The 18,499-nt window shown below is 31.4% G+C and overlaps 1 protein-coding gene across 1 annotated transcript; it reads left to right on the top strand.

Annotated features, from left to right (window-relative positions):
- The first annotated feature begins 1,081 nt into the window (after positions 1–1,081).
- LOC119610115 lies at positions 1,082–17,612 on the top strand. The gene is made up of 4 exons (XM_037965217.1): positions 1,082–1,133; positions 11,859–12,167; positions 16,781–16,925; positions 16,977–17,612. The coding sequence occupies exons 1-4, from the start codon at positions 1,082–1,084 to the stop codon at positions 17,338–17,340; spliced, it is 870 nt and encodes a 289-aa protein (XP_037821145.1). The 3' UTR covers positions 17,341–17,612.
- The last annotated feature ends 887 nt before the right edge of the window (positions 17,613–18,499 follow it).

Raw genomic sequence — 18,499 nt, 5'->3', positions numbered from 1 at the left:
CATATACAGCAGAGCTTTAGTATCCTCTTAATTTTAGAAAACATGCTGGGAAAATAAGCCTTCTCAAGTATCTGGGTTTTGTTTTCTACTGCATTTCTATGTGCACGATTATGGGTTTCTATGATCAGGGTTTCCTGATCCAATTCCGATAGAATATCATCCACAAAATTTTGTGTAAATCGCACCTTAAAATTTCCAAAATGATGTGGGTAAAGAAGTTGTATTTTTCCCATAATGCATTCCGGGGTTTTTATACAATTTATCACCGACGGGTTTAAGTATTTCTTTAATATGGATATCAATTTTTCCGTGTCATAATCCTGTTCTTTTATCAGGTGTATGTGATATCCGGGAAATATTATCTTAAATTCATATGTTGGGGTGTCGTCAATTTGAAGAAAAATTTGGTTTTTGAATGCGTTAATTGGGACTTCTACACTGGGTATTAGTTCCTCCGGTGAGCTATCGCCACTGTGCACAGTTCCTGTTAGAGAATTAATATTATATCGGATATCGGTCTGTCGTCTTGACTTAGTACTGCTCCTATCGCCACATTAGATGCATCCGTAGTTAGCTGAAATACATTTTCGAAGTTTGGATATGACAGTATTACCTCCTTGGATACTAAGGCGTTTTTTAATGTGTCAATAGCAAGTCTTGCCGAACTGTCGAGATTTATTTCCCTCCTGCTTGACCCTGATTTGGAAATCATTCCTCCGTCTCCTCGTAAGAGCTTTGTTAGTGGCTTAGCGATGTCCGCGTATCCCCTTATGAATCTCCTATAATATCCGGAGAGGCCAAGAAATGATCGAAGCTCTTTAATATTACAGGATAGGGAAAGTTCACGATTGCTTCCAATTTTTTCGGATTAGCTTTTATTCCATTGCAGGAAACAATGAAGCCAAGGAATTCGACTTCTTCCTTGAAGAATTCACATTTGTCCAACTGGACCTTCATGTTAGCTGCATTCAGAGTCCTAAAGACATCATTTAGGTGCCGCAAGTGTGAGACTTCATTATTGCTAAAAATAATAATGTCATCTATGTAAACGTAGCATATCCGGCCGATATGTTCTCTTAAAATGTCGTCGAGAGCTCGTTGGAATATAGATGGAGCATTCCTTAATCCGAAAGGTAAGCGCATGAATTCGTACTTTCCGTTGTTTACGGAAAAAGCCGTTTTCTCTATGTCCTCTTCCCTAATGGGTATTTGGTGGAAGCCACTTTTTAGATCGATCACCGTGAAGTATTTGTTCCCTCCAAGATGAGAGAGGACATCGTTTATTTCTGGTATGGGGTACTTATCAGGAATCGTTACTGAATTAAGTTTTCTGAAATCCACTACAACTCTATATTTTTCTCTTCCGGACGCATCCTGTTTCTTTGGGACTACCCAAATTGGTGAGTTATACGGAGAACGTGATGGTCGAATTATTGCGTCATTCAGTAGTCTAGTAATTTCTTCCTCTACAACCCCCCGTAGAGCCATTGAGTAGGGGTAATTTTTTGAATACGTGGGTGTGTTGGTTGTTGTCCTTATCTCGCCCACGACCCTAGTTGTGTATGTGAGACTTTCGTCTGGATCCGCGAATAAGTTCCTATAGCGGTCCACTACGCGTTCCAGAGAGTTTTTCTGATACTCGGACAGATGATCAGTCCTCAGCTCGATATTATTAACGTCCAGTGCAATATGTTGAAAAAGCTTAATTCTCCTGGTACAAGGTCCACAAGAGCTTCGTTTTATTGTCTATAAGGTTGTTCGTTGTCCTCGATTTCCCTGTAATATTCCTCTATGTCAGGTACCCCTCCAATAGCGCCTTCCTCATGATAATAATTAATGGCTTCCTGTGGTGGCTGCTGGAGTCCATTCTCGTTGTCCGCTGTTATGTGAAAGTTTCTCTGCATCTTATTTTGTGGGGCTTGAATGGATGCTGGAGGTGGTCTCTTGAACGCTGTGTTCGCTGGTCGATTTATATAGTATTCGGATTAAAGTTTGGTGTTGTCGTATTCTGAGGTGATAGTGGTGGTTTAGGAAGAATTCTACCGCCAATATGGGCCAATTCCGGATAAAATCTAGGTTTGTTTCCCTGGTATGTGTTTGTGCTAATACGATCCTTTGGTACGTTATTCCTAGCTAGCTGACCGTGGGCGTAATTCCGCTGGAATGTCATATTATCCAGTTTTAGACAAATGTGTAGGGCCTGGGGAAGTGACGATGGTTCCCGAACACTCAGGAGTCTCGGTAAATCTCCGTTTAATCCCCTTATAAAGGTATCAAGTGCCTTGTCCCTATAGGTATTGGTCATAACTCTCAAGCTTCCTTCGTCAATATCCAGACAGGCTACTTTATCCAATATCAGGGAGAGATGTTGGTAAACTACTTGGTAAAACTCCGTTATCGACCTATTGCCCTGGCAGAGGGCAGTCATTTGGTATTCCAACGTACCAATATCTCTCTTGTCCGAATAATGCATCTTAAGACGTTTTTTATTTTCGGCCAATCCAGCGGTGTCCTGTAAGACTCAAGTGCCGTGTCAGCTTCTCCTGTAATTTTCGTGCGTATGGTATGAAGAATGGCATAGTATCGCCCTGTTCCCTTTTGTGATTCGTATAATTACAACACCCTGTCCACCGATTTCCTCCAAGAATTGAATTCCCCTATGGTACCTGAAAATTCCCTTAAAGATTTTACAATATTGGGTACCCTATCCAATTCCTCTAATTTTGGTGTTCTGGTCCATGTCCTCGTCCAGATTACCACACTGTGGTGCTCGCAAAGTTTCCGGTGTTGCCATTGTGAGTGTTCTATTAAGTCTGTCAGTCAGTTGGTCAATAGTCTCGTCAGGCATTGGAAATGGTCGCGATCAAATTCAGAAAATCACTTGATTCTATACCAATTTTAATTTCAAGGACGTAGTATTCTTTAATTTATGTAATAATAACTTTTATAAAAAAATTTTTTGTAATGAATATTTTTTTCTTTCTCTTTTCTTTTTTTTTTGTGGGTAATTAATTTTACTAATAATAAGTGTAATAATTCTAGATAGAAATAAAAATAATCTTACATTAGAACTGATGTCGGGAACATGCTGCTTTTTGTTGAATGTTGTTCTGGTAGCTGCCCTCGGAGTAGTTTTACAGTAAGATGTTTCTCCAAATTTTTTGCGTCTCTAGCTCGGAATATTATATTTATGTCCTTGTCTTTAATTATTGAGATTTGATCTTATTTTTTTTTCTATTTTTCAGTGTTCAATTATATGCTTTTATGCTTTTATTCTTCTTTTTTTTTTTCTTAAAGTTTTTATTCGATAATAACTCATTTATTTCTTTGTTTGCTTTTTTTTTTTATTTTATTTATAGTTCACTTATTTATTTTTATTTTTTTAGAGTAATTTTATTCATTGTTCACAAATTTGTTATTATTTTTTTTTTTAATTTTATTTATTGTTCACTTATTAATCTAAATGTTCTTATCTTTTTTTTATTTATTTATATCGCGGCCGCTGATCCTTAAGAGGACCTCCCTTTTGTCTCTTAAGAAAGACTACTAAGGCGCATCATTTCCACGATTTATAACACTTATTACGACAAAGGACCCTTTATTTCCATGGGTCCCTGCTCGGGCGCAAATTAATATTTTAAAGGTTTATTTTTTTTTAATATTTTTTTTTATTACTAACTTAAGTTAGTAATAGAACCTTTATTGTTTAATTCACTAAACTGACTGCAAAGACTTTACAATTTTAATATAAAATGAAACTTATTTTAAAATGAATTTGCTGATTCTGCTTATTTCCGCATCGAACCATTATTTCGAATGCGCGTGTAATGCATTTGCTGATTTTGTATTTTCTCACGCTGAACCGTTGAACAGTGTTTATTACTGGAGCTTGTGTGGATTCGGGTTACCTCATGTGAATTTGCTAGTATTGCAGTCTTGATGTTGGCGCGTTTGTTGGTTGTTGAACTTGTTGATTTTGATGACACGTTTCGTGTGCAATAATTATAGTTGTTGTTGTTATTGTGGTTGTTGTTATTGTGTCTGCTTTATGGTAAACTTATTATGAGTAGTGTAACGGACAATGTGTTAACTTATACGCTCATTAGTCCAAACCTTCTAGAGGCCAGATCGAAAGATTTATACAAAAAAATATTTTCTATATATTTTTTTATTTCGTTTCTATGTTTAATATTGTACTTAAATTTAACATAATTACAACTCTTTAAATTTTTATACAAAGTAATTGTAACGATACACTATTGTGAAACTTTGTTTGAATTACAAATATACAAACATGAATTAAGTATTGTGCTATTTGTTACACATTCAAAAACTTTCTTATTTTGCAAACCTCGACTTGAAAAGTTATTTTCATTTTTTTATTTATTAGCCTACGGCTAATAAATAAATAATAAAACCTTACAGGTAACTAACAATTAATAATAATAATAATAATAATATAATAATAATAATAATAATAATAATAATAATAATAATAATAATAATAATAATAATAATAATAATAATAATAATAATAATAATAATAATAATAATAATAATAATAATAACAATGATAATAATAATAACGGCTGGACCGATTCGCTTCAAATTTGGAACATAGTTAGATCTAAACTTGGAGAGTGGGGCAAAAAGGGCGTCAAATGGGTGAAAAAACGGGCAAAATTAGTACTTTTGATAGTAAATACTGATTTTGTCTATCCTTAAACAAAAGCATTTTCGATTAAACTACTTAATTTGTTAGAAATATATACACTCCCTCTCAATTAAATAGGTTCACTGTTTTGTTTACATTCAAATTAATTTTTTGCAAAAAATAATGGACTAATTGGTTATATTAAAATTTTAATTAATACCATGATGTCTTATATATCACTAGATAGACAAACATTAGTGCAATACTTAATAACCGATTTTTAATAATTTTTTTTTCTAAAATACTACGTTTTCGAACAATATTTTTTTTGGCTCATTTGAATAGGTTCGTCATCTTTAATTGACAAAAACAACAAATTGCGTTTTTCATGAAACTTTTTTATTTTTATAAACATTTTTACAAGGTTTTAGAAAAGATATACTAAGGAACATATCCGCCGTTACTTGATATAACTCCGAAAATTCGAGGTGATAAAGAGTTATAAAGATTCTTAAGTAATGGCAAGGAAATTTCGGTCCAAGCCTTTTTGGTTCCTTCAATTTAGGCTTCTTTTGTGTCATACTGTCTGCCCGACCTATACACATTACGAGAAAGAATATCCGAAACCTTTTCAGTAATAAATAGGTGAGAAGATTATGGAGGCCACCCCAAAATGTTGACATTCTGGCTTCGAATCCACCCTTTTACAGCACTGGCGGTATGGATCGGGGCATTATATTTTTGAAATATCCACGGCAATGGTTAAAGATATCCGAAAATGTGAAAAAAGCTGTTTCCAGTATAGCATTACAATTATTACAATTCTTACTAGATGAAAGAAATTTAAGCTCACATATTTCATAATACGAAATTGCCCCCTACTACATCCCATATCCTCAACAGCTATGCAAACGACTCAGGTAGAGCTCTTCCTTTCAAAAATCATAAAAATAATGATTGTATCGATTTGGACCTTCTAAATTAAACATTTTTTCATCCGAAAATACAAGATGTTGATATAGCTTTTTATAACCATGTGTTCACGTGCAAACTGAAGAGGATTTCTCTTTACGAGTGGCAATTGGAGTGGCTTTTATTAATTTTTTAATATTCCTAAAGCCTTGGCCCTTCTTACAATTCGTTTTACTGTAGCTAGGCTTGCTGTAACACCCACTTTTTCTCTTAGTTTTGCTACAGAATCACTTAACTTGGAGGCAAATTTTATGAAATCTCTTCTGTCCGCTTTTGTTTTGACTCTATATGTAGTTCCACTTATGTTTTCTTAATATTCAAACTGTTTTCTTATACAATTGCGATTAACATTCTGAATTTCCCCAATTTTTTGCCAAATTCCTATGGTTTTGGACAGTTTCCAAAAACGCTTGAATTTTGTCATTTTATTCTTTAGTTAATGGCTTACCGCAACCTATTTGTTAAAAATTATATTGTCTATATTCACAGACACTAGAATATGAATGGATTTTACTCACTGCCAGCAGTAAACTGATTTTGTTCTGATTGAACCTAATCAAGTGAACCCAAAAAATATAGCTAAAAATCGTAGTATGTTAGAAAAAAAATTATTAAAAATCCGCTATTAGGTATTGCGCTAATTTTTGTCTCACCAGTGATATCTAAGACATCATGTTATTATTTAAAATTTTTTAAGAACGATTTTTTTTCTATTCTAAAGCCAAAATATTATAAACTATGATTTTGATAGTCTCAGACATATGTACATACAGTTAATCACAAAAATAAGTATACAGAAATACTACTTTTATTTAAAAAAGGATATTATTTTTTCAAAAAAGTAACACATTATTTATTAAAAACAATTTTAATAATTATTATTCACTACCTTTTTTTCTGGATATTTTTGTTATTTGAATTCTCATTTAAGGTGAAGCTAAATAAGTGCAAAATTTACTTCACAATAGTAAGTATACCATTTTTTTACCGATTACGGTAAAATATTAATAAAAAACATATATTTCTCAAATTTCATAAAAGAAATATACATACATACAACAACATGTAATGTAGACCACGCAACTTTGTCAACATTGCAATCTAAACTTTATGCACATACGTTGTCTAAATGTTAACATACGTGGTAAGCTAACTATTGGCAACGCATTTTGAGCTTACCACGTTTGTTATCGATGTTATTGAAAAATTTGGTGTTAATTTGGTACCAGGCGTGTATATTTATTTTTCCCTCTGTGTACAAAAAATTTAGCAAAGGAACACATAATTAGCCTGTTTTTCCTATATGGGGTTGGACTTTCGAATACACATATCTCTGAAACTAAAAACACATCGTCTAAAATATTTTTACTTACTGTTTTTTCGCCTTTTCTCCTATTTCGAAACGAAACTTTGCTACATAATAATAATATTTCAGACAGTTTAAAAGCTTAATCAGAAATGTTTTTGCTTGAGTATAGACAATAATTAGTATTTACTTCCAAAAGTACGAATTTTGTCCCTTTTTCATCCACATACCCCTTCTTGTCCCTTCTTATCCAAGTTTTGGAAAACAATATAGCCTATCACACCATACACCTATATATATATCTAACTATCTTTCAAATTTATCGAAAATCGTTCTAGCCGTTAAAATGTAATTTAAAACATTATGCGCATGCAACAGGTAGCAATTTGCAAGATAATTTGATGGAATTTTGCAAGGACGAAACTTATTGAAAATGGTTAAAATCGGACCATTATTTCGCACAGCCCCCATACAATCGCACCCCTGAATATGGCTTTTGAGCTTATAAATATGTTAAATGTTTTTGTATCACACCAAAAATCGGCAAAACTTAGTTTTATATAAGTTTTAATGACACTGCTGATTTTCGTAATGATCGGCCCTCATTTAATCACATCTCTCATATAAAGTCCCCTTAAACACTAACATTACGGCGATATTCTACATAAATAACTTTAATGTAGACGAAAATCCCTTTACCAATATTTATAAGGATAGGCTCATATTACCCACCTGCCCCCATAGAACGCTCTTTTAGAAAATCTTTTTTTTTTTTGTCAATAAATTGTTAAAATATTTCTGAATAAAGGTAAAAATTAATTTAAATGCTTTATTATTTAAAACAATTAACATTTGTAACATAATCATTGGTGTAGGGCATCATATGGTCGGCCATGCCCAACTATAAATTTTTTCTTGTTTATTTATTTGTTTTATTTATTTATTATTGAGTCCCTTTACGCAGCAAATACAGATTTCCCTTTTTTACCCGTTTTTCCCCCTAAGGCTGGGATTTCTAAATATACAGTTAATCACAAAAATAAGTATACAGAAATACTGACAATTGATTTTATTTACTTACAACATATACTTGAAAATTTTGATAATTAATATATTTCCTTTAATTTAAACAGGCTTTTCAAATCCTCCGATTTCCAAAGTATAAAAAAATGCTACTAGTCATACCTTGATATACCCGAGACAATAACCATGTTTTATGGATCGGGCATTTTATTTGTTCTAGCAACAAATTAAGACGTATCCTTGTTCAAAATTGTTCAATTCGTATTCATACCACTAATTGAGCCTGATTTAATATAAAAATCTTATTATTTTGGACGATGACCAATTTCGGTCAATTTCTTATTGACATGGTCACCATTTGACGATTATTGGTAGTATTTAGAAGTGTGTAATGGATGATTGGAATCAAAAAACATGTTCTAATTAATGGAAACTAGTACAAGTATTAATAATTTCGCATTTAAAGAAATAAATTTTAAATATCGAATATGAACGCTATATCTGTTAAAAACGGCAATAGACCGAAATGGATTGCAACTATTGTAAAGAAATTATTACATTAAAAGTTAAAATATCGTCTTCTAATGCATCATAATGAACAAAAAACAGGTATACTTACTATTGTGAAGTAAATTTTGCACTTATTTAGCTTCACCTTAAATGAGAACTCAAATAACAAAAATATCCAGAAAAAAAGGTAGTGAATAATAATTATTAAAATTGTTTTTAATAAATAATGTGTTACTTTTTTGAAAAAATAATATCCTTTTTTAAATAAAAGTAGTATTTCTGTATACTTATTTTTGTGATTAACTGTATGTAAATATGTCTGAGACTATCAAAATCATAGTTTATAATATTTTGGCTTTAGAATAGAAAAAAATCGTTCTTAAAAAATTTTAAATAATAACATGATGTCTTAGGTATCACTGGTGAGACAAAAATTAGCGCAATACCAAATAGCGGATTTTTAATAATTTTTTTTCTAACATACTACGATTTTTAGCTATATTTTTTTGGCTCACTTGATTAGGTTCAATCAGAACAAAGAAAAAAATTTAATTCAATTTTTAATATACAGAATGCTTTTGAATTATAAAACAAAACTTTCATTCAATCTATTTCAAATTGAATGGTTGAAAAATTATTAAATTCAATTTGTAATAGATTGAATTCAAACAAAATTTATATCATTCAGAGGGAATTTAAAAATCAAGAGGAATTATTGAAATTTATTTTAATTCAATTTGTAACAGATTGAATGCAAATAAAATTAATTCATTCAGAAGGAATTTAACATTCTATAAGAATTAATTCATTAGAGAATTAATTCAACGACATCGAAAGCTTTAAGAATTAATTCTAGGAATTAAATCAAAGGGAATGAGTTTAAAGAATTGTTAATTCTTTAAAATATAACTCAATTTCAAAAAAAGAATTAGGGAATGAATTCTTTTAGAGCTTTGTATGGAACCATATATGGGGAATTGAATTATATATGGACGCATATATGGAAGCATATATGAAAACTTGTATCATATATGGACTCATATATGAACACTTTTGTCATATAAGTATACAGAAATACTGACAATTGGTTTTATTTAAAAAAGGATATTATTTTTTCAAAAATCAAAAAAGTAACACATTTATTTATTAAAAACAATTATGATAATTATTATTCACTACTTTTTTCCGGGTTATTTTGGTTACTTGAGTTCTCATTTTTGGTGTAGTTAAATAGGTGTAAAATTTACGTCATAAAAGTAAGTAAGTAGTACAGATAATTTCAATATGTAATTGGCTTAATGATATTAACAAAATTCATGAAAATTTTACCTGTTTGAATGTAATTATTTTATAATAAAATATTCTGTAGACTATAACATGGAAAAAATTCACTTTTTGTTCCGAAAAATTGAAATTTTTGGTAATTGATCTGAATATTATTTATAGGAACATTTTTTCCTATTTAAGAACATATAACTATTTAGACCCCCGGGAGTTTTGGATCGGATATTCAATAATATCCCTCGTTTGTTCATTATGATGAATTGGAAGACGATATTTTAACTTTTAAATTAATTCTTTCTTTACAATAATTGCAATCCATTGCCGTTTTTAACATAGTATAAATGCGATATTAATAATATTTGTACTTGTATCCATTAATTAAAAGAAGTTTTTTTTCATCCATTACACACTCCTAAATACTACCAATAATGGTCAAATGGTGACCATGTCAATAACTTACACTACATATCGGTTCTGAAATTGATTATTGTCCAAAATAGTAAAATTTTTATATTAAATCAGGCTCAATTGGTGGTATGAATACGAATTGAACAATTTTGAACACGGATACATCTTAATTTGTTGCTAGAACAAATAAAATGTCCGATCCATAAAACATGCTTATTGTATCGAGTATATCAAGATATGATTGGTAGCATTATTGTATGCTTTGGAAATCGGAGTATTTGGAAAACCTGTTTAAATTAAAGGAAATATATAGAATTATCTAAATTTTAAAGTTTATGTTGTAAGTCTTAAGAAATCGGAGTTAAATTTCGGTTTTTTAAGAACGTACTGTGTTCAAAATGGACAAATCAATGCATATCAAAAATTATATTTCAAAAGTTAAAAATTATATCTCCAATGCATCATTTGGAGGGTTCAATGACCACCAGATCCAAAATCCGGGGTCTAAAGTGGAAAAAATCGTAGAAATGAGAAAAAACTGTTCTACTAATTAATTCCGGAGCCAATCGGCCCAAATTTCAAGATTTCGGAACTAAAAGTTTATTTTTTCCAAGTTATTGTGTAAAAAATATTTTATTAAAAAGTAATTATATTAATACAAGTAAAATTTTCATAAATCTTGTTAATATCATTAAAGCAAATATATACTGAAATGATCTGTATACTTACTTTTGTGACGTAAATTTTGCACCTTTTTAACTTCACCTTAAATGGGAACTCAAAGAACCAAAATATGAAGAAAAAAGTAGTGAATAATAATTATCATAATTGTTTTTAATAAATAAATGTGTTACTTTTTTGTTTTTTGAAAAAATAATATCTTTTTTAAATAAAACCAATCGTCAGTATTTCTGTATACTTATTTTTGTGATTAACTGTATATGGATTCATCCATAAATAATTTTGCCATATATGGGATCATATATGAAAATATATGATTTCAAAACTAATATTATGTTCCATATATGGAATTATATATGAACCCATATTAGAGCTGTTGATATGTACGTACATACCACATATCCAGATGTTCAATTACTATATACATACATTCATATGTATGTATGTATGTATGTATGTATGTATGTATGTATGTATGTATGTATGTATGTATGTATGTATGTATGTATGTACTGTGAGCTTCAAAAGAAAGTGTACAGCTTGATTTTTTATGATCTTCGTTGCATTACAGTCTTATGGAATGCAATTGAACTAAAAATTTTATGCTATTTGAAAACCATATTTACTCCGTTTTTGTTAGCATTAAAATGACAACAACAATTTAGTAGAAAAAAAATTTGCATATTTTATAGAATCAAAAGAAAGTGTACAATTGTCTCTTTTTGTTTTGGAGAGTTTCGTTCAGTTGTGATTTACAGTTATTTTACTTTTTTTTAAGGAATTAAGTTCAAAATAATTAAAATTAGTTATTTACAATCTTTCTTTAGTCGCGATCGTTTAAAATTTTGCGTAGAAAATATTTTTGTAATATGGCTAGACAAACATCTTTGGATACTCGCAAAATCGTGCTTAAGATCCATAATGAAGGAAAAACTTTAAGGGAAATTGGATCAATTATAAACAGAAGTCATAATACTATAAAAAAAATTATTGAAAAGTACAAAAAATTTAAAAACTTAGAAAACCGTCCAAAATCCGGTAGACCAAAGAGGCTTAATGAGGCTGAAATACGCTCAATTGTTAGAAATGTGAGGAAGAATCCAACAGCAAGTGATGTTAAAATATCGGAAGAAATATCACAAACATCAGGTATCAATGTTAGTGCCAGCACAGTTCGTCGAGCATTGAATGCTAATGGATTACATGGTCGAGCTCCTCGTAGAAAGCCCCTTATATCAAAAGTTAACCAAAAGCGACGCCTAGATTTTGCTAAAAAGTATAGAAATCACGGAAACCAGTTTTGGAACAACACTATTTTCACTGATGAAAGTAAGTTTGAAGTTTTTGGTAAGAAAAAAAACGTAAAAATTTGGAGGAGCAAAAATATGGAGTTTGCCGAGCAAAATATACTGTCCACTGTAAAACATGGGGGAGGTTCGGTGATGGTATGGGGATGTATGGCAGCGAATGGTGTGGGAAACTTAGTGTTTATTGAAAGTACAATGAACAAGGCAGATTATCTGAACATTTTAAAAGAAAACTTGGTACCTAGCGTTGAAAAGTTGTGCTTGGAGGAAAATTGGGTGTTTCAACAGGACAACGACCCCAAACACACTGCCAAAATAGTAAAGGAATGGTTGGCAGTTAACACGCCCAAACAACTTGATCATCCCCCTCAGTCACCGGACCTCAACCCCATAGAGCATTTGTGGGAACATCTGGACCGTCAAATACGAAAACGGACCATAACAAGCAAAGAATCCCTAAAATCCGTGTTAATGGAGGAATGGCAAAAAATTTCGCCAGACGTAACTGGAAACCTCGTAAAATCGATGCCTAGGAGAATTGAAGCCGTCATTAAGGCAAAAGGGAAGCAAACAAAATATTAAATTTCAGTACACTTCATCTATTGTAGAAGTACCTTTATTATGTACATTTTCTTTTGACGCTACTAATATGAATTATTTTATTTTTTTGTTAAATATTTCTTTAAGGAGAAAGCCTTTGTTTTTATTTTTAGTACTAATTTAATAAGGAGTAAATATTGTTTAAAAGTTCATAAAAAATTTAATTTAATTGTACTGCATAAGACTGATAAACAATAAAGAACTTAAAAACACATGTATGTATGTATGTATGTGTATGTATGTATGTATGTATGTATGTATGTATGTATGTATGTATGTATGTATGTATGTATGTATGTATGTATGAATGTATGTATGGATGATCATATGCATTCATATTTCTCATAATTGATCTTTATTAATGAGTAAGTTTTAAAAAATATTTATATTATTTATTTATATTTATGTCTAATGATGATTTTCAACAAAAAACCTTTTTTGTCAGTGGAAAATTTTTCATTTCCATCCATGCATACATATATAAAAACCGCGAGAAACAGGTAAAAATCCTCATAAATGTTTATTTATCACTAAAAATCATTCAAGTTAAGGATATCAAAATCTTTTTACCATACATTTTCTAGAATTTTATTACATTTACACGTGTGAACATAAATATTACAAAAAGTAGGTAAAAGTATTTTTTCCCCTTTTTTAATTGACAATGTTTTTTTTTTCTAAAAAGTGGCATATTCCCAAAATAATTCTGTGAAATATGCTTTATTGTGAGTTTTTATTATATTTTATACATATGTATGTATGTATAAAAATCGCGAAAACTACTACCTATTATTGATAAATAAAAATGCTAAAATCGCTATTTTCTATATTATATTTTTCATAATTTTATTATACTTGCACGCGTACGTATAAAAATATACAAAGTTAGGTAAAAATCAACTTTACTATCATTGGATATTTGCAATTTAATTTTCATTCATATTCATTCAGTACCCAGCAAAAACTCGGTAACGGGTTGTACTTCCATAACCACTTACTTTTCAATGACTACTACTTATCGTCTGCATTACTTAGCAGTACTCTAGTAATGACTTTTTTATAATCTGATATAGAAGTACATTATTTTCGGCTTTGTCATTTTGTTTGCACATTTTATTTAATTACGTGTAAAGAATTGTATTTTACAAAAAAGAAAACAAAATAAAATTTGTGTGTGAAAACCATTATTTGACGCGCAATAAAATAGCTAAGCAGTGGTGCAGTGAGTAGAACGGTTGACTAACAAACCGAAGTCCCTGGTTTGTATTCTAGCTGGCTCTTTTTATTATTAAAAAATAAAACAACTTACTCAACAACTGTTTTGTAAGAGAAATTGCAAGTACTTCTTTAACTCCCTATTTGTAAGCGAGCGTAGAAGTACTTGCCTCCAATGACATCACCGTGTTAAAATAATGACTTAAAATGCTAATGAAGAAGTAGTAAAAAGAGGTTTTATTAGCTTTTTAACTCATTACTTTTTAATGTAAGTTTTTCCTGGGTAGCATTTGAGTATTTTTGGTTTGTTTATATGAATAAATAACCTTGAGTAAGGCTGTTGACATTAATGAAGATATATTTTATGATGTTGAGTATGGTCATAATTTACAATTTTGAACACTCTAATAACAAATTAATGAGAGTATTCTTTTCTATTTACATTAAAGATTTTCTTCTCTAAAATACTTTTAAAATTAGTATATGGCTCAATATTTACATATGGAACCTAAACCAATTTGATTAATTATTTTATTGCTACCGAAGTATATATATTCTGGGTCCTCATTAAATTCTAAGACGATCTAGCCATGTCTGTCCGTCTGTCCGTCCGCCTGTCTATCTGTCTGTCTGTTGAAAGCACGATAGAGTCCGAACGGAGCGAGATAAAGGATTGAAATTTTCCACAAATATTCTTTATAGGTAAGGTTTGTTTGGTATTGAAAATGGGCAATAGCGGTCCACGTTTTCGAAAAACAGCCATAACTTGTTTAAAAATACGAATATAGCGATGAAATTCGACATAAGTAAGTTTCTTATGATCCAAAAATTTTATGAGGATCGGTCCATAATTGACCCTACCCCCCATATAAGGTCCCCTTCAGAAAATGACTTTAACGCTCATTACTGGCTTAAAAATTCTAGTATATAGATGAAATTCGACATAAGTTAGTTTCATACGAGTCAAAATCTATCTAAAAAATTTTATGTTGATCGGTCCATGATTGACCCTACCCCATATAAGGTCCCCTTCAGAAAATTACGTTAACGCTTATAACTGGCCTAAAAATACGAATATATAGATGAAATTCGACATAAGTAAGTTTCATTCGAGGTTTGATGGTGGGTATATAAGATTCGGCATAGCCGAATATAACACTCTTACTTGTTTTATGTTAAAACATTAATATTATTAACATAATATCATAAAGTTTTATGTTAATAACATTTGGAAGTAAATTTAGATTTATTTTATTAATAACATTTCAATTTAGAATACTCAAAAAAAACAATTACATTATACTACAAAAAAATTAATAAACATTTTTTTTATTATTTATTATAAATTTTTTTTATATGTTAACTTTAAAATTTAATAATAAATTTTATTAATTTTATTTAAATTATGGATAATTAAATTTTTTGTTGTTCCACGAAAGGTTAGTTAAGCTACATTTCCGCATACACCGTAATCGGCACCGAAAAATCCATACACTTGCACCGAAAAAAAGTTCGTTTCAGAAACCGGCAACGAAAATTAGAAACGAAACGCACCAATCAGTAACGAAAAACTTGTCATTTGGGGCCGAAACGAAAACAACTTCAAGTAGGTTGTTTTCGGTGCTGTAGAAACGAAATTATTTTATTTATTTTTTATTTCGAATTAAATAAAAATCAAAATGAATAAAAAAAAATAAATTTTCTTTATTGGAAGAGGAAGAAATAATAGATTATGTCAAAACCAATGAAATTCAATTTAATGTGCGACATCCAAAATTCCTTGACAGTCAAGTGAAAAATATATTGTGGGTTATATTAGCAGATGAATTAAACGCAAGAGGTAAGTTGTTTTAAATTTATTTTCTTAAAATGGTGAAATTGATTGTTCCTGCCACTCAACCGCCCCAATTTCATTGAAATAATCCCTAAATTTATCACGAATTATCGATGCTTCATTATTTGGTCGGCCACCTGCTGATACATTTGTAATTGGAAACATATTATTAACTGGCATTGTCAAATCCTTTACATTTCCAAATATGGTGTCTGCTGGTGAATTAATTTTTTCTGACCGCATCATATTGTGAATTATACATCCATCAAAAATAACATTGTCAATTGTTTCTGGTGTACAAATACCAATCGGTGTGTGAAAAACACGGAAATATAAAGCCATAATTCCAAAAGCATTCTCCGTCATTCTTCTAGCACGGGAGTGGCGATAATTGTAAATAGCTTTAGATCTATCATGTAGTGATTGTTGTCTTGGATAGGGCTTCATCAGGATTTTGTGCAAAGCAAATGCTTCATCACCAAGTATTACATTCGGCAAAACTGTTTAAGTGTATGGTAGAACGTTTGGTGGTGGTATATTAAACTGCTCATTATTGATTTTTAGGCCCATTTCGCTTTTCAAATAAATGCCTGCATCTCCTTATCGGCCATAGGAGCCAACGTCTATCGCCGTAAACTTATAATTCGCATCGACCATTGCCAAAAGTACAATGGAATGAAAATCTTTGTAGTTAAAAAAAGCCGACCCGGCCTTGGGGGGACATTTGATTCGCACAACAATTCGGATAATTCCATTTGGCTGAAAATTCGGCAATATTTTGGCTCAATGATTCAGTTGTTGGTGTTGGCATCGCAGTATGCATTAGATGTTTGACAATAGATGCAAGGAATATTGGAACAATTTTACAAATTGTGGACTTGTGTATACTAAATTGAAAGGCTAACGATTCAAATGTTTCACCAGTAGCTATATATCTAAAATGCATAACAAAATATTTTATTGACGTTTTATTAATTTTTATGTAGTTGAAGCAGTGAAAAGAAAATGGGCAAATATGCGCGACTATTTTGTTCTGAACCAAACGAAAAAATCAACCGGAAAGCCAGCGACTGCTACAAAGCGAGATGAATCTATGATGTTTCTTTTAGATACCTTCTCTTTGAAACGAAGGTAAATATATTTGAATTTTTAGAATTGCTAATATTCATTTTCTATATTAAGCCAAGCATCAATAACTTACGAGGTTTCACCAACCAACCAGGGACCATTATCAAGTGAAACCTATATTGATTTAAGCTCAGAAATTGAAGTGGATCAGTCCGAACTGGATACTATTTTCGAACGGGAGTCGATAATGAAGGATGGAACTGCTAGTCGTTCAAGTAACATAACATCATCATCTGTTTGTACAGATGGTAGGGCTAGTAGCCTTGATTTGGAAACTCCACAACGTAGACAAAACAAACGACGTGCCCCATCTTCCGATCCAACTACTTTACGAACTTATTTCATGTCGCAAGCCAAAACCAGTGGATTTTTTGCAACCGAAAATAAGACCAAAGGACCATTTGGATCACTTTTTTGACTCACTTGCCAGTACGATGCGTCCATTTCCACCGATCTCAATTGCAAAATTAAAATTGAAAATGTCGCAGCTTGTAGGTGAGGAGGAAGTCAATTAAATCAAGTCCACTACATCCAAATATACGATGAAAACAATCAAATGTCTACAAATCTCTCAACCAAAACAAGCTTAAACGCCTCAACAAACGTCCAAACTGTCCATAATACAAATGCAAATAATTCGCCGGAAGAGGAAGTCAGAAACAACAATGATTCTATTTAACCATTCCAATATTGGCCACATTTTTATCAATTTTCATTTAATAAAAACATTTTTCTTACCTTAAGGTAATGCATAATTTGTGTCTTGGTGTAATTGGGTTTCTATTCCAGGTTGTAAGTATTCCTTCCAAATCAGATTTCACAATATTCAGCACGGATTCAAAGAGATAAGGACTTAAACGAAAATATTCTTTAAATTTCGTATCATCATCCATCAAATATCTATCAACCAAGATATTGTGTGCACCTTCCCTGGACCGGTTTTTGTACATTACGTGAATCTTTTTTCTTTTTTTCTTGCTTTCAATATTAACAGCAATAACACATCTTCTTCGTATTGATGCTGTACCATGTAATTCTTCTTAGTAATCTTAGTAATTCTTCAATATACTTTTCGATGCACAATTTTCCACTTCCAAATGACAATGAATGTCAAGAGTTTAACGTGAACACCTGCCTTGACGGCCTAATTTCACGGTGGTCTTTTTCATCCACTGGGTAGACTAGAGACGGTCTACCCGCGCCCCTGAATTCTTCAATGAAGAACTCAGGTAGCAATTTTTGTACATGGCTGAGCACTTTGTTAAAGAACTCGAGCTATCTAATCTCTTGCCATAGTAGCGCCGTTGCGGAATGACAGGCAGCATGGGATGCAAACCCCGACAAGGAAAAAAGCAATCACTGGTCTAAAGTCAATAGAAGGGGGTGACAAGTCCCACCATCAGGTGAAATCAATCTTCCGTTAAGCCGGAAGGTGACCACCCTTATGATGTCATGAAAGATTGCATTATTCAAAATGCAATCCCCATCATCTAATGACCCATTCCAGTGCATTCCTTAACCTCTTTAAGACCGCGCAACCACACTACTGAGATGGCCCTGTTGGTTTGGCAACAGCA

The sequence above is a fragment of the Lucilia sericata genome, unplaced genomic scaffold, assembly GCF_015586225.1.
Source record: "Lucilia sericata isolate MDLA Ls3-8-SP2 unplaced genomic scaffold, ASM1558622v1 Contig000027F_arrow, whole genome shotgun sequence".
NCBI lineage: Eukaryota > Metazoa > Arthropoda > Insecta > Diptera > Calliphoridae > Lucilia > Lucilia sericata.
The sequence above is the reverse complement of the archived record's forward strand: the minus strand, read 5'-3'. Positions and strand labels throughout refer to the sequence as shown.

What these genes read in the sequence shown, in the direction of transcription:
- LOC119610115 (XM_037965217.1), top strand. Translation starts at nt 1,082, where the DNA reads ATGTCGTCGAGAGCTCGTTGGAATATAGATGGAGCATTCCTTAATCCG. An exon ending in AGCATTCCTTAATCCGAAAG is followed by an intron (nt 1,134 to 11,858) that starts GTAAGCGCATGA and finishes TTAAAAACTTAG; the next exon opens with AAAACCGTCCAAAATCCGGT. An exon ending in CACTATTTTCACTGATGAAA is followed by an intron (nt 12,168 to 16,780) that starts GTAAGTTTGAAG and finishes ATTTTTATGTAG; the next exon opens with TTGAAGCAGTGAAAAGAAAA.